Raw genomic sequence first — 14,175 nt, 5'->3', positions numbered from 1 at the left:
TCTGGTTCAGTTAGAGATTTTTAAAGAAAAGCTGTCTCCAAGCAGATAACGTGTGTATGAGGGGAAAGTATGGATAAAAGTGGTATATGTGAAAAATAGCACAGAAAAAGGGAAACGTACTTACACAGATTTTTGTATTGGGGAAAATCTGCACAAGGCGGCCGCCAATTTTTTATAAAGACCTTTTTTAAAAAAAGCAAGTAGCAAACTGATGCCACAACGTGAAAAACGGGCCGCAAGACTGGATTTTCTTCTTCAACCGACATCCCTGCAGCTTCCTTCTCTTCGGGAATAGATTAAATGCTTAAGTGTCAAATGTCGTTGCCCAGTACAACCGATTCTGCCAAGCAATGTAGGCCATCTGTCAATCGGTCACTTACTGCCCATGACCCAAAGGAACTGTCTTCCTTTTGTATGCATGGCTGGAGAATGTGCCTGCAACAGATCCTTTGACATTCAGTCGAGCTGCTCCCGTTCTTCCCTCGCTCTGTTGTAGAGGCATGCTCCTGCTGCTTGAGATTTCCTACTGCCGCTGTCAGGCATAGGAAACTGGGTGGGTGTGGTTTATCTGAAAATGACCTCGCTGTCCCAATTTAGGCTCATGGCCTGGAGGTTCTTATAGGAGCCTCTGAAGAGCCCAGGTGTGCTGCTCTTCTCTAGTGGCTGGTAATGAGGCATTTGGTTGTCCTGGCGGAGGGGCACTTTAGCCACCCGGACTGGTACCCACTGATAGCCTTAATACTTTAGAGCAGGCACAGGCAAACTTAACCCTCCAGATGTTTTCGGACTACAACTCCCATCATACCTGGCCACTGGTCCTGTTAGCTAGGGATCATGGGAGTTGTAGTCCCCAAACAGCTGGAGGGCCAAGTCTGCTTTATAGCCACCATCCACATTCCAGCAAGAATAGCTGCTGCACAACTGATTTAATCCAGGTTATACGAATTGCTGCAAAGCATGCGTTTATCAGGAAGGTACACAACATGATGCTTTTTAAAAAAAGTCTAGGTGTGTGGGTGAAGGCAAATAACCGTCCTTGGAAGTTACCTTTTTCTAGCGGCACAACTAAGTAGACCTTTAATTTAATCACTACAGAAATGGAGGCTGGCCAGCCTAATGTGCAAACTTTCTAGAGAATGGTTTTGAAGGCTTGTGTGTTGCAATTTTGACCCCCCCCCCACCAGTAGGGATTGGGAGAATGGAAGTGCTCAAGAAGCAGAGCTGCCTACAAGCAGTTTCTATATAACCTTTCGTGCCTCTGATAATATGGAATTCCAGTGTCACTACCAGTGCTTTGCCAAGACAATATTTTTCACAAAGCACCGTCCCGGGCACCTGTAATTTCTAAAATCCCCATGATACAGAGAACTAATTCTTTCCCCTGACCAGGCTTCATTTTCCATGGAGTGAAAAGTTTCCGCACGCTGAGGAAGTCGGCAGGCAAGATGACAATCCAAAAAACCCACAGTCTGACTTTTTATTTTATTGGTTTTTTTAAACAACTTTTTTGGTTTTATTTATTAAACAAACCAGCTCGACCACCTTTTTAAAAACTCAATGCTTCCTATTTCAAACTCGGGGGAACAAATAGGAGAGGAGACAGGCTCCCAGTCTCACCTCCCCCTGCCCCCATAAATAGAAGAGGGAAGAGGAGAGACCCCCCCGACACGTTCATATTTATATATATTTACACTCCAAACCTCAGAGCTGCTCCCCCCTCAGATCAAAGGGCAACAGAGCCCCCTACCAGAAAAATAAACTCAGGTGAAACCAAAGGAAATAAGCAAAAATACATTCAGCAGGGAGCCTCCCAAAATCCTGATCCTTGCCCCCCTCCCAAATTACACTCTGAGCACCCACTAAGTGTCTAACACCCCTACTCCAAGGGGCAAATTCCAGTGTCACCCCCCCATACAAACAGAAAAGGAGTTTAAGGAGACACCCCGTATTCAGGATACACCAAGGGGGGGGGGGGGAGAGGAACAAACCCCTGCAAACAGCCCTCCCGCGATCTTGGGGAGGAGAGGGGGGAGGAAGTTAACAGAATCGAAAAGGGGAGGGTTCAGCGTCCTGGGCTAGTGGTGGCCGGAGAGACTGGGGTCTTGCTTGTCAGTGTGGGAGCGCACGTCTGGCTCGAGGCGGCGTGCTGGCGTGCCGTCACGCGGTGGAGCGGCTCGCTCCCAAGAGCGGGGATTCCAGCGCAGGATGTCCGACTGGGGAACAGAACACACACAGCCCATGAGAGGAGGAAGGTCGCTGCCTTCCTGAAACCCCCACCCAGATACAGTGGTGCCTTGCAAGACGGAAAACCCGCTAGACAAAAGGGTTTTCCGTTTTGGAGGTGCTTCACAAAACGAATTTCCCTATGGGCTTGCTTCGCAAGACGAAAATGTCTTGCGAGTTCCTGCGGGGTTTTTCCCCTTTCCCCCCCTTTCCCCCAATCAGCTAAGCCGCTTAACAGCTGACCCACTAATCAGCTGATCCGCTAAGCGCGCTAATAGCGCTAATCCGCTAATGGCCTTGCTTTGCAAGACGAAAAAACCGCAAGACAAAGAGACTCGCGGAACGGATTCTTTTCGTCTTGCGAGGCACCACTGTAATTGCCTTAAAAAGCGGGCTCCGTTTCTCAATCCCGATCCCACCAAGTCCTGTATGGCGGCCTCACCTGCTGGTAGACCTCAAAGCGCTGGGCACGGAAGATACCACCGTAGGCAGAACCAGGGGACTTCAGCCTGGCACCAAAGCCTCCAGAGAAAGGCCTGAGGGGAGAGAAAAAGTCTCCGTGACGAGGCAGCCAAAGGGGCCATTTCACTTCTCTCTCGCTGCTCAGGAACCATCTCCCGACACTTACTACTTTTAACGGAAATGATACTTCGGAGAACTTGCCAAGAGAAGGCACCAGTAACAGGAAGATGCTTTAGGGAAAGGCCTTTCTATGCTTCCTGGCTGACTCAAGGCAATGTGGGTCCACTCCACAAAATGTGAGATGGGCCCAGTCGTCGTCCTTTTATGAGTCTGCTACATACTAACTGGGCGCCAGCACCCCCAGGCAGCATGGGGGGGGGGTAGTCTTGATAACTGGAGACCTTACAGCATGGGTAGGCAAACTAAGGCCCGGGGGCCAGATCCGGCCCAATCGCCTTCTCAATCTGGCCTGCGGACAGTCCGAGAATCAGCATGTTTTTACATGAGTAGGATGTGTCCTTTTATTTAAAAAGCATCGGAATTTGTTCATTTTTTCTTCAAAATATAGTCCGGCCCCCCACAAGGTCTGAGGGACAGTGGACCAGCCCCCTGCTGAAAAAGTTTGCTGAACCCTGCCTTAGTCTGTTTCCAGGACATTTCCTCTGTCTCCAAAGCTCTGCCCCACACAGAACACTCACCTGCCCCCAGAGGAGGGCCGGGCCCCTGGAGACCCCAGGCCATTGAGTTTCCTGTAATCTTGTAGCGGCTTCATTTCCAGAGCGTGGAGCTGGTGGGGGGAAAAAGAAACCCTACATCAGAACCAGCGGGTGGGGAGGTCTTTCCCATGGAGCAGAGTCCAGCCCACCAGCCCTCTTCCTTACCTCGCTACGGCCCACTCCGCCGTGAGGAAAGGCTCGCACGGCTGGGGAGACGAGGCGCCCGGCTAGCTGCCCAGGCGCCCGCAGAGCCTGGGTGGCCACGGACACCAGGGGCATGGGGGGAGGCGGCGGCTGCGGAGGGGCGGGGGCAGAAGGTGGCGCTTGCTGCAAGGAGCCAAAGTTCACCACGGGGGGCAGCTGCGGCGGCTCCACCACGGGCAACAGGACCTAGGGCAGGACAGAGGGGAGGGAGAGAGAGAGAAAGACAGGGGCTGCATTACAATCCTGGGACAGTTTTGGTCCAGGAGCTGGGCTGAAAGAGACGGTGCTTCGCTCACCTGCTGGCCAGGGCCTGGGGCAGTCAGGAAGTTGCTCTGGCTGCCTTGCCCCAGGGCGGCTGGGTAGAACTCGGAGGGGGATGCAAGTTCTTGGCGCACCTGCAAGGGAGAAGGGACACGATGATGGCAACTCCCAACACAGTCCATTTCTTGAAGGGCCAGAGGAGGAGGCCCACTTTGATCGCATCAAAGGTTTCTGAATGCAAGCTCAACATCGGAGCCTTCCTGGATCAGTTCCAAGGTCCACCATAAAGCCAATGGCTCTAGAAAACCGACAAGCAGGGTGTCAGAGGCTAGCTGGCAGCAAATCACACAAGAGTGATTTTTATCAGAAGAACAGGATCTGCTGAAGTGTGCCAGGCCTCGGGAGCACAGCAACTTTCTTCAATAAGTCTTGCTCCTAGGGGGCAGTTATGGAGACAACAGGTCCCTGCCTCTCCACAGCTCTCTAAGTGTCCTCTTTCTCTGGGTCCTTCCGAAGCAATCTGAGACTACGTCGACCCATCTGCCTCTGATCCTCCCACTTCATACCCCTGCTGATTCTGGGAGACCAACAGGTCTGTTGTAGCAGGAGGGGAAGACCCTCCTGGCTTCACCAGTCTGGCACCTCTCTGCCTCTCCTGCTTTGGGTTCTGGACCTCTCTGTGCCAACAATTCTCTCTGCTCCCTGTTACCTCTTCAACACTCCTCTTCCCAGTCTTCTCCCTCCGACCACTCATTGTTGTCCCACCACCACTCCCTGAGCTCTGAGCCTTCTTCCTTTGGGGGTCCCAAAGCTGGGGCCTCCTACCAATTCTCTGCGTCCAACCAGTCCGTGACACAGGACCTAAGGGCAGGAACGTTCTGCTGTTCGTGATTCGCATCAACTGGTATTTAGAAGCCCGCGGTCCACGATCCTCAGTAACTGGCAACACTCCTCACATCTGTGGCTCTGGAGCTGCAGAGCGAGCCAACTGAAAAGAAAGCTTGGCTCCTAGGCACAAAGCTACTTGCCTATGAAGAGTAAGGTAAAGGGACCCCTGACCATTAGGTCCAGTCGTGGCTGACTCTGAGGTTGCGGCGCTCATCTCTCTTTACTGGCCGAGGGAGCCGGCGTACAGATTCCAAGTCATGTGGCCAGCATGACTAAGCCGCTTCTGGTGAACCAGAGCAGCGCACGGAAACGCCATTTACATTCCCTCCGGAGCGGTACCTATTTATCTACTTGCACGTTGACGTGTTTTCAAACTGCTAGGTTGGCAGGAGCTGGGACCGAGCAACGGGAGGTCCCCCCAACGCGGGGATTCAAACCACCGACCTTCCGATCGGCAAGCCCTAGGCTCTGTGGTTTAACCCACAGCACCACCCGCGTCCCAAGCTGCCCACTATTATAGACACAGCATGAGGGGAGAGCTGCTGGCTTCCAAAACGTGACCGCCCCTCCCTGAATTCCCCATTGCCCTGCTCTCTCTCCCGGCTCCCACCCATTTGTGCCACATTGAAAACTCATCCTCTCCAACCTGCCTCCAGAAATCCGGGGTTCCTCTGCACCCCCAGTTCCCAGAAGACCTGCCCTTCAGTTAATTCGCCCACCACAACGCCTAGTACCTGAAGCAGGGCTTGCTCTGGAGCCAGCTGGCTGCTGCAGAAGGCTGAGCTGTAGATGAAGGAAGGAGGGGGAGCCTGGTACAGCAGGCCTGTGGCTGGCAGCTTGGGAAGCTCCGCCGCCTGCAGGGCCGATATCTCCACGTACTGCCCCTTGAGGGCCACCCCCGAAAGCAAGGCGGAGCTGGGCAAGACAGCGCCCCCGGCCGTCTGAGCAGGAGAAGTGGGGGCTGGGCTGGGCTGGAGGTACAGGTGCTGGGACCTAGTGAAGGAAGAAAGCCACAGGTCAGAATCAGAGATGGAAGTCCAACTCCTGCAATGCAGGGATTCGCTGCTGAAGAATCCTTGACAAGTGGCCGCCCAATCTCTGCTTAAAAACCTCCAACAAAGGAAGAAGAGGAGGAGCTTGGATTTGATATCCCGCTTTATCACTACCTGATGAAGTCTCAAAGTGGCTAACATTCTCCTTTCCCTTCCTCCCCCACAACAAACACTCTGTGAGGTGAGTGGGGCTGAGAGACTTCAGAGAAGTGTGACTGGCCCAAGGTCACCCAGCAGCTGCATGTGGAGGAGCGGGGAAGCAAACCCGGTTCCCCAGATTACGAGTCCACCGCTCTTAACCACTACACCACACTGGCTCCTAAGTCCACCACCTTCCCAAGTAGTCCAAGGAGGAAGAAATTGGGCTGATGAACCTCTGAAGCCGCCCGATTTGGTGCTGCCCAGCTGGCCTAGTGCACATACTGTGACCTGCAACGAGCTTTTCAGCCTGCTACCTGAGCTGCCTTCGCTCTTGCCATAGAATTGTAGAGTTGGAAGGGACTCCAACTGCAATGCGGGAATCTCAACTAGTTTATACATGACTAAAGAATCCCTGCAGACGGCCATCCAACCTCTGCTTAAAAACCTCCAAGGAAGGAGGGTCCACCTTTTGTGGCAGTCTGCTCCACTGTCAAACTCCTCCTACTGCCAAAAAATTCTTCCTGATGTTTAGTCGGAATCTCCCCTTTCCTGTAACCTGAATCCACTGGTTTGGGTCCCACCCCCTGGAGCAGCAGAAAACAAGCTTGCTTCATCTTCCACATAGTGACCCGCACAAAGATGGGTACAGTATCACCTTTGTGGACCAGACCCAAAGTGCTTCTCACAAAAGACAGGGTGGGAATGCATGCCATGCTGCAGAGGCTCTGAGGTGTCTCCCTGCCCACAGACTGTCTCGCCAGAGTGGTGAATGTCCCAGTTATCTCCCGCTTAGACTACTGCAATGCGCTCTATGTGGGGCTACCTTTGAAGGTGACCCGGAAACTGCAATTAATCCAGAATGCGGCAGCCAGACTGGTGACTGGGATCAGCCGCCAAGACCACATAACACTGGTCCCGAGAGATCTGCATTGGGTCCCAGTACGTTTCCGAGCACAGTTCAAAGTGCTGGTGCTGACCTTTAAAGCCCTAAATGGCCTTGGTCTAGTACACCTGAAGGAGGGTTTCCAACCCCATCGTTTAGCCCGGATACTGAGATCCAGTGCCGAGGGCCTTCTGGCGGTTCCCTCATTGCGAGAAGTGAGGTTACAAGGAAGCAGACAGAAGGCCTTCTCGGTAGTGGCACCCACCCTGTGGAGCGCCCTCCCTTCAGATGTGAAGGAAATAAGTTTTAAAAGACACCTGAAGGCAGCCCTGTTTAGGGAAGTTTTTAATATTTAATGCTATATTGTTTTTAACACTCGAATGGGAGCTGCCCAGAGTGCTGGGGAAACTCGGCCGGATGGGTGGGGTATAAATAAATTATTATTGTTATTATTATTATTATTATTATCATCATCCCTGCCACAAGGGGAGCTCAGAGCCCCATATGCCCCCTGCCTTTACCTGTAGGTGTGCAGAGAAGGGGTGCTCGGTCGGTAGCTGCTGCCCCCACTCGCGCCGTGAAGCTGGGACTCCAGCTGGGCAGTTTGGACCTGCAGAAAGAGGATGCAAGGAACCTTTCAGAGGAGGTGGGAAAGCTAAAACCATTCCCCCTGAGCTGTGCCCGAGGCCCCAGAGCAACACATGAGGCGCCCCTCCTCTGCCCAATCTGCCAAGATAGGTACCTGGTTCCCGTAAAACAGCTCCGGGTACAGCCGCTGACCCTGGCCCCTCTCACCTACTGGGAGGAAGAAGCACAGTCAACCACTGCTCTGGCTGGGAGCCCCATAACGTGAGCAATCTTCCCTTTCCGTTCCAAATGCCCCTCCATACCTGAGAACACGGAAGTGTCTGCTGGGAGGCTGTGCAGGCAAGATGCTGGGGCTACGGGGAACGGCCGGGCCTCGCAGCCGCGGCCAGGAGGCGCCTCGGGGGAAGCTCGGTGGCTGGGAGGGGCCGGCGGAAGCAGCTCCCACTCCCTGGGGGCCGAGGTCAGCTGCGGAGAGGGAGGAGGCAGGGGAGTCATTGGAGGCAACCAAGCTCTAGGCTTCCTCTCTAAACGAACCAAATGTTTATTTCCCTCGTACAGATTTAAACTCTACCTTGCCGTGTGCAAAAAAATATACTAATAGAGAAATCATATCAACAGTTTAACCCCCTGCACCCCGCAGAAGCAAACTGAAATGACAGTAAATCCGGCAAAATATATTCCGTATCACCCAGGTCTAACAGCTGCATTTTTAACCTGCAGACGTTTTGGGGAAAACTGCCATGGGAAATCCCATGCACAACAGGTTGCAGAAATCAAGCCCCAATATCGCTTGTACATCAGTATCTTTTCTGATTTTATCTTTTGTGGAATACGTGGTTTAAAAAGGTGCATGCTGTAACCGGCCCCGACACCTTAGGGTGAGGGGATAATAGATAGATAAACTTTATCCACATTAGCCAATGGCCATAGCAACATAAAACAAGCAATATATACAATTAAAAAAACAACAATGGGTTAAAAGGGCAATCAAATGACCAAGATTATCGTTCAGATAGTGGCCCTTAATCTCACTGCACCCTCCATAAACCTAGCAACCTTTGCTGTTGCCTGATCATTTTGATCTGATAAAAGAAAGAACAATGTGGCCGCAGATGGGCGGCCTGGGAAGGTAAGTAAGGGTGGGGTAATGATCTCATTCCTCAGATCTTTATAAAGGTTAGGATGAGGGGAAGGGAATATTAATAATATGCAGTGGACTGATGGGCAGCAACAGCGAGGGGGGAAGAGAGATGTCCCTGCTCTCATCCAGGAATCTGGCCAAGACTGGCCTTTCAAAAGAGAAGCCAGTTTAAGATAGATTTTGCATCTTGATCCAAGAGACTGCTGAGGATCAGCCCCTACATGCAGAAACTACAACAGGCCCCCCAGCTGGAATGCAAGGTCATCCACTGCCCAGCTAGCAAAGCCAAGCTCCTTTGCAGCCCTGTAAGCTGGACTCAAAGGGGGTGGGGTGGGAAGAGAAGAGGGAGCCCCAAATCAGCGCTGGGAGGTCTTCCTCACTTACCCCCTCGGCAAGTCCCTGGTGCAGCTCTTCTTTGTCTGGCTTCGGCCCTTCGTTCACCATGAAGCGAAGGTCAGCATCCTGAAGGGGGCGAAAACCAGGGAGAGGGGATTTGAATCTTGAGTCTGGGACTCCCACGAGAAGGGACTGCAAAGGACATGCGTCTTGGCACTTACCTTATCGCTAGCGCCAAACTGGATGGGGGGGCAGGCCCCGGGGGGCTCGAGCTGGGGGTTCGGTTCGGACGTCATCGCCCCCAGACCCTCTGTGCTGTTGTCTTTTGCTTTCTCCACTCGCTGGGAACGCTCTGTGCCAATAGCACCCGGGGGAGGGTGGTCCCGGGGCAGCGGCTCAGGGGAGCTGCTCACCTGTCGCAGGAGGAGGAGGAGGAGGGGTGGTGAAACTCATGGGCCCTTTGAGACCATGGGGGTGGCAAACAGTTTAGCCAGAGGGCAGTATCCAGGCTCACTTTCCAGAGGTGTTTTCTTTTGGGGGGGGGAAGGGGGTTGAGGGGAAGTGCTGCCGCTATTACTTCACATTTGTTTAGCACCAACTGATGCTCGCAGCTGAAGTGAAAGCACTTAAAAAACAACACATATTTATGAGTGCAAAGAGAGGCATGAAGGTATGTAAGGGGGAGAATTATGCCTGGTAAGGTAAAGGGACCCCTGACCATTAGGTCCAGTCGTGGCCGACTCTGGGGTTGCGGCGCTCATCTCGCTTTATTGGCCGAGGGAGCCAGCGTACAGCTTCTGGGTCATGTGGCCAGCATGACTAAGCCGCTTCTGGCAAACCAGAGCAGCGCATGGAAACGCCGTTTACCTTCCCACCAGAGCGGTACCTATTTATCTACTTGCACTTTGACGTGCTTTTGAACTGCTAGGTTGGCAGGAGCAGGGACTGAGCAACGGGAGCTCACCCCGTCACTGGGATTCAAACAGCTGACCTTCTGATCGGCAAGTCCTAGGCTCTGTGGTTTAACCCACAGCGCCACCCGCGTCCCTATTATGCCTGGTACTATTTTCAAAATCAGTGCAGGATTTCAGGGGGTGGAAGCTTACATTCCCTGCCTGGATTGTTGCCAGTTCCCCAAGATTAGGAGAAAATGTGAAAATGATTTATGTATATAATGGAATTCAATCTGGTTAAAAGCCTGGGCTAGTTTTGCTTCGATAAAATTTTAAGCGCAGAGACCTGCAAGCCCTTCAATTATGCTACCCCTCCTGAATATACTTTCAGAAAGAGGAATAGAAGTTGCCTGAAAGAATCCCAAGAAGAACTTGAGATGCATGGTCCGTGTTGGCTGCCAATGCACCCCACAATAAGATTCCTTGAAAACACCAACATGTGGACTCCTTTCTAGCAAGAAGAGGGCAGGGGAAGCTGTTCTGGAAAAGTGGAGCAGGATGCAGCTGTTGTGGCTGTAAAGGGGCGATGCTTTCTATGCTGCTAAAAGGATCTTTGGAAGGTGGGAATCCTCCTAACAGCCTTGCAGTTCTCACAGATCCCCATTTGTAATGCCGAACCAAGGCAGAGGACCAACTCCTAACTGGAGCAAAAATGAAAAGAAGAGCTCAAGAGAGAAATGCGGGGGCTGAGCCAGGAGAAGAGGCGATTTCAGAAGCCCAATCAGGATGGCAGAATTAACTGTGTCAAGAGGTGGCATTCATGGGAAGGGCAGTGGAAGAGCCAAAAGAGGACACGTCAGTCAGCACAACACACCCACACACCCACACCAGAAGCCTTTGGGAGAGCTGTTTCAGTAAAACAAGGTGGGGTGGAACCAATCCAGTAAAGGAAACTATTAAGGCAGTGGTGGCCAAACTCAGCCCTCCAGATGTTTTGGGACTACAATTCCCATCATCCCTGACCACTGGTCCTGTTAGCTAGGGATGATGGGAGTCGTAGTCCCAAAACAGCTGGAGGGCTGAGTTTGGCCACTGCTGCATTACGGAAACCAATGCAGCTGCATGTGTTATATCAGTGCTAACTCAAGATGTGGAGACACCCCAGAGTTACTTGTGTACCTTCTTCTCCTTCAGCAGACTGGAGTCTCTGGATGGCGGGGGCCGCCTCCTCTGCTCTTTCGGCTCTGCTCCTTCCGGTCCGGCTGCGGCGGCGGCGGCTGCATCCTCGGTGCTTTTGCCGATGGCTCCGCTGCGCTTGGCCCCAGCATCTGGTGTGGCCTTCAGACCCCCGTCGGGAGAGCTGCGCTGACTGCAGGTGGCCGAGGAGACCTGTGAGTCGCTGCTGAGGTCCACCCCGCTGTCAGACAGGCTCATCTGGGCAAGGGACAATGCAGAGTCAGCAAACAGAGTTAGGGGACACAAAATAATAATAATTTATTATTTATACCCCGCCCATCTGGCTGAGTTTCCCCAGCCAATCAAGTGTTAAGAACAATACAGCATTAAATATTAAAAACTTCCCTAAACAGGGCTGCCTTCAGATGTCTTTTAAAAACAAGATAGCTGCTTATTTCCTTGACATCTGATGGCAGGGCGTTCCACAGGGCGGGTGCCACTACTGAGAAGGCCCTCTGCCTGGTTCCCTGTAACCTCACTTCTCACAGTGAGGGAACCGCCAGAAGGCCCTCAGCGCTGGACCTCAGTGTCTGGGCAGAACGATGGGGGTGGAGATGCTCCTTCAGGTATACTGGGCCGAGGTCGTTTAGGGCTTTAAAGGTCAGCACCAACATTTTGAATTGTGCTCGGAAAGCTCCCTCATCGGCAAAGCCCGGCTCCGCCCTGGAAAGGGAGCTTCTGCAGAGCATGCACCTGATCCATCCCATCTCAACGGACCTCACCTCCGTACTAGCAACCTCTTCAAAGGCATTCAGAGGGTCGATCCAGGGCTCCACAGAGGCAGGGCGGTAGCTCTTTCGGGAGGAGTCTGATGAAACAAAACACAGCGGCACCTCTGAACCAGGAACGTTTGCTCTCTCTTCCCTGATCCCAAGAGCTGCTCCCTCTCACTGCCAGTTCTGATTTCCCAGCCTGCCCCAGGAGCATGGCCTTTCCTTCTTCCCCGCATGCTTGCAATCACTCACTGGAATTCAGCTGGTTCCAGATCTGTGGGGCAAGCCCCTCGGACACCGGAACACTCCTGCTGCGAGGTTCGCCGGGGGTCTCCTCTTTGGGGGCCGAGAAGCCAGGGCCACTGGGGAAGGGAATGGGTTCCTGAGAGGGGATAGAGGTGAGACACTGAGAAGCTGGGCAGCTTCCTTTTTTAAAAAAAAAAAATTATTGAATGATTTTATGTTACAAAAAAATTGCAACCATACTACCACAAAGTATAATTGAGAAATAAAAATTACAAACATCAATATTTTGTTTGTTATTTACCGTCTTATTTCCTCCCAAACATTCCATACAAAACACCCCCCCCCGCAAACACAGAAAAAATAGAAAATAATGATAATAGTGAAAATAAATATGTTGACTTCCTGCCAAGTTCCTTCACATGTTTTATCTTACAATTGAATGTACACGAAACAATAAACCTTTCCATAGAAATTTTCCAATACATTCAGAAAACATAATAAATCCTTAATTGTTATCCACCTCCTTTTACTTCGTCACTCGAATGCAAGCACGGAGTCAAAACTATTATTGTATTTTTGAACATATCTTCTATAACCATCCCATTTCCCCGCAAATTTTTGCTTTGAGTTTCCTCCGAGTTTGCTAGTCAATTGAGCCATCTCTACAAATTCCTGTAATCTGCCAATCTGTTATTTTTGGAGCCTCCTGATCTTTCCATCCCTTGGCCAGGAGTATTCGAGCTGCTGCAGCTGCAACCTTCCTTCTGCTTCATGCCACGCGATTACATAGAAAGAGAAAATCGCTTACCTGCTGTAGCAGGTCTTGCTTCCGGGGCCTTTCCCGGCGCTTTGCAGAAAAGCCACCCAATGCACTGGACTCCTTCACTGGGGCACTGCTGGAGAGAAGCAGCTGGTTCTTGTCCAGGAAGCAAGAGTCTGAATTGGGGGGGATGGAAAAAAAACAGCAAAATGGGATTGCAGTGGGGAAGGAGCAGGCATCTGGTCCCTGCCGAGGCCAGAAGCACTTGGAAATACACTTCAACAAGACCTGCCAAAGCCCATTAGCAGCCGATCTTAGAATCAGAGTTGGAAGGGACCCTAACCCACTGCAATGCAAGAATTTCAACATGCAGCCCCCCATCCAATCTGAAACCATACCGGGCCCTGCTTAGCTTTGGAAATGTAAGATTGTATTGTGCATTGGGAGAACCGATGCAGCATTTGTTAGCTCCTAGAAAGTCCCTTGTGGGGGACTGGGGAGAGGGACGGGCATCTTGAAAGAACTGCAGCCCCTAGAGCAATGGAAGAGCTGATTAACACACTCAGCACAGATACTGGTCATGTGTCCCATCACGCAGGTCAACTGAGCCAAGTAAGATAATGACCAATGGGCAAATTACTGTCTGTTTCCATGTATAAGACTAGGTACCCCCCCCAAATAATGCAAGAAATTGGGGGCGTCTTATGCACGGATACATCTCCCCCCATTTTCTGAAATTGGAGTCCCCCAAAATAAGGGGCGTCTAATAGACAGAAAAGATACGGTAATTGATCGCCAAGAATGAATTTAGTCACTTCAAAGACAAAGAAATCCAGATTCCCTGGTTACTAAGCACAGACTCTGCCCATTACCTGCGCTGCCACTGTTCCTACTCTCGAAGCGTCGCAGTGGGAGGGCAGAGGAGTTGCTGCCTCCAGGCCCCAGGAAGGGAGGCTGGGCAGGGCCAGGGGAGGCTGGCTTTGTGTGGCGGCTGCCCAGTTCAGCCAGAGCCTGCTGGATGCCAGCTGGGTCGCTGTGGATAACGCGGTCCAAACGATACACTGTGCTGGTGGTGGGTGCTGGGGGAAGGCTCAGGCCCGGAGAGTGGTCATCGGTGTTCCGGCTAGAGGAGGAGGAGGAAGCCGGAAACATTATGGCAGCCGACCGGGGATATCCTGGGCTGTTTCTCCCTCCCTCTCCATCAACAAGTCATCTTCAAAATTCCCAGTTTTTGATGGTGACCATTTCTCTTACGGAATTTATGTAGGACTGCCCTGTCTGTTCCCAATTTCCCCTGGTCAAACTAGATTCCTTCCTCTGTTTTTTACCACTAAGGGGCTGAAGATTTGTTAACTTTTGTGGCCAAATGACAGTGGGGCATAACGTTCCACAAATATGCTTTAAAAGAATACTACCGGAGAAGGGAAACAAG

The 14,175-nt window shown here is 51.9% G+C and overlaps 1 protein-coding gene across 1 annotated transcript in view; it reads right to left on the bottom strand.

Moving 5' to 3' along the window:
• Positions 1 to 1,463: 1,463 nt before the first annotated feature.
• Positions 1,464 to 14,175, bottom strand: part of PRRC2A (proline rich coiled-coil 2A) — a 41,729-nt gene continuing 29,017 nt past the window's right edge. The window contains exons 17-32 of the mRNA XM_081903488.1: positions 13,616 to 13,866; positions 12,792 to 12,919; positions 11,990 to 12,119; positions 11,747 to 11,832; positions 10,968 to 11,222; positions 9,117 to 9,308; positions 8,944 to 9,021; positions 7,721 to 7,883; positions 7,573 to 7,625; positions 7,352 to 7,440; positions 5,489 to 5,747; positions 3,902 to 4,000; positions 3,567 to 3,791; positions 3,384 to 3,472; positions 2,666 to 2,759; positions 1,464 to 2,213 (exon numbers count right to left, since the gene is read on the bottom strand). Of these exons, the coding sequence (XP_081759614.1) occupies positions 2,076 to 2,213; positions 2,666 to 2,759; positions 3,384 to 3,472; positions 3,567 to 3,791; positions 3,902 to 4,000; positions 5,489 to 5,747; positions 7,352 to 7,440; positions 7,573 to 7,625; positions 7,721 to 7,883; positions 8,944 to 9,021; positions 9,117 to 9,308; positions 10,968 to 11,222; positions 11,747 to 11,832; positions 11,990 to 12,119; positions 12,792 to 12,919; positions 13,616 to 13,866 (2,329 nt within the window). The 3' untranslated portion in view covers positions 1,464 to 2,075. The remainder of the gene's footprint in view (positions 2,214 to 2,665; positions 2,760 to 3,383; positions 3,473 to 3,566; positions 3,792 to 3,901; positions 4,001 to 5,488; positions 5,748 to 7,351; positions 7,441 to 7,572; positions 7,626 to 7,720; positions 7,884 to 8,943; positions 9,022 to 9,116; positions 9,309 to 10,967; positions 11,223 to 11,746; positions 11,833 to 11,989; positions 12,120 to 12,791; positions 12,920 to 13,615; positions 13,867 to 14,175) is intronic.

Source organism: Podarcis melisellensis (assembly GCF_964234715.1).
Source record: "Podarcis melisellensis genome assembly, chromosome: 2".
NCBI classification, from domain to species: domain Eukaryota; kingdom Metazoa; phylum Chordata; class Lepidosauria; order Squamata; family Lacertidae; genus Podarcis; species Podarcis melisellensis.
The sequence above is the reverse complement of the archived record's forward strand: the minus strand, read 5'-3'. Positions and strand labels throughout refer to the sequence as shown.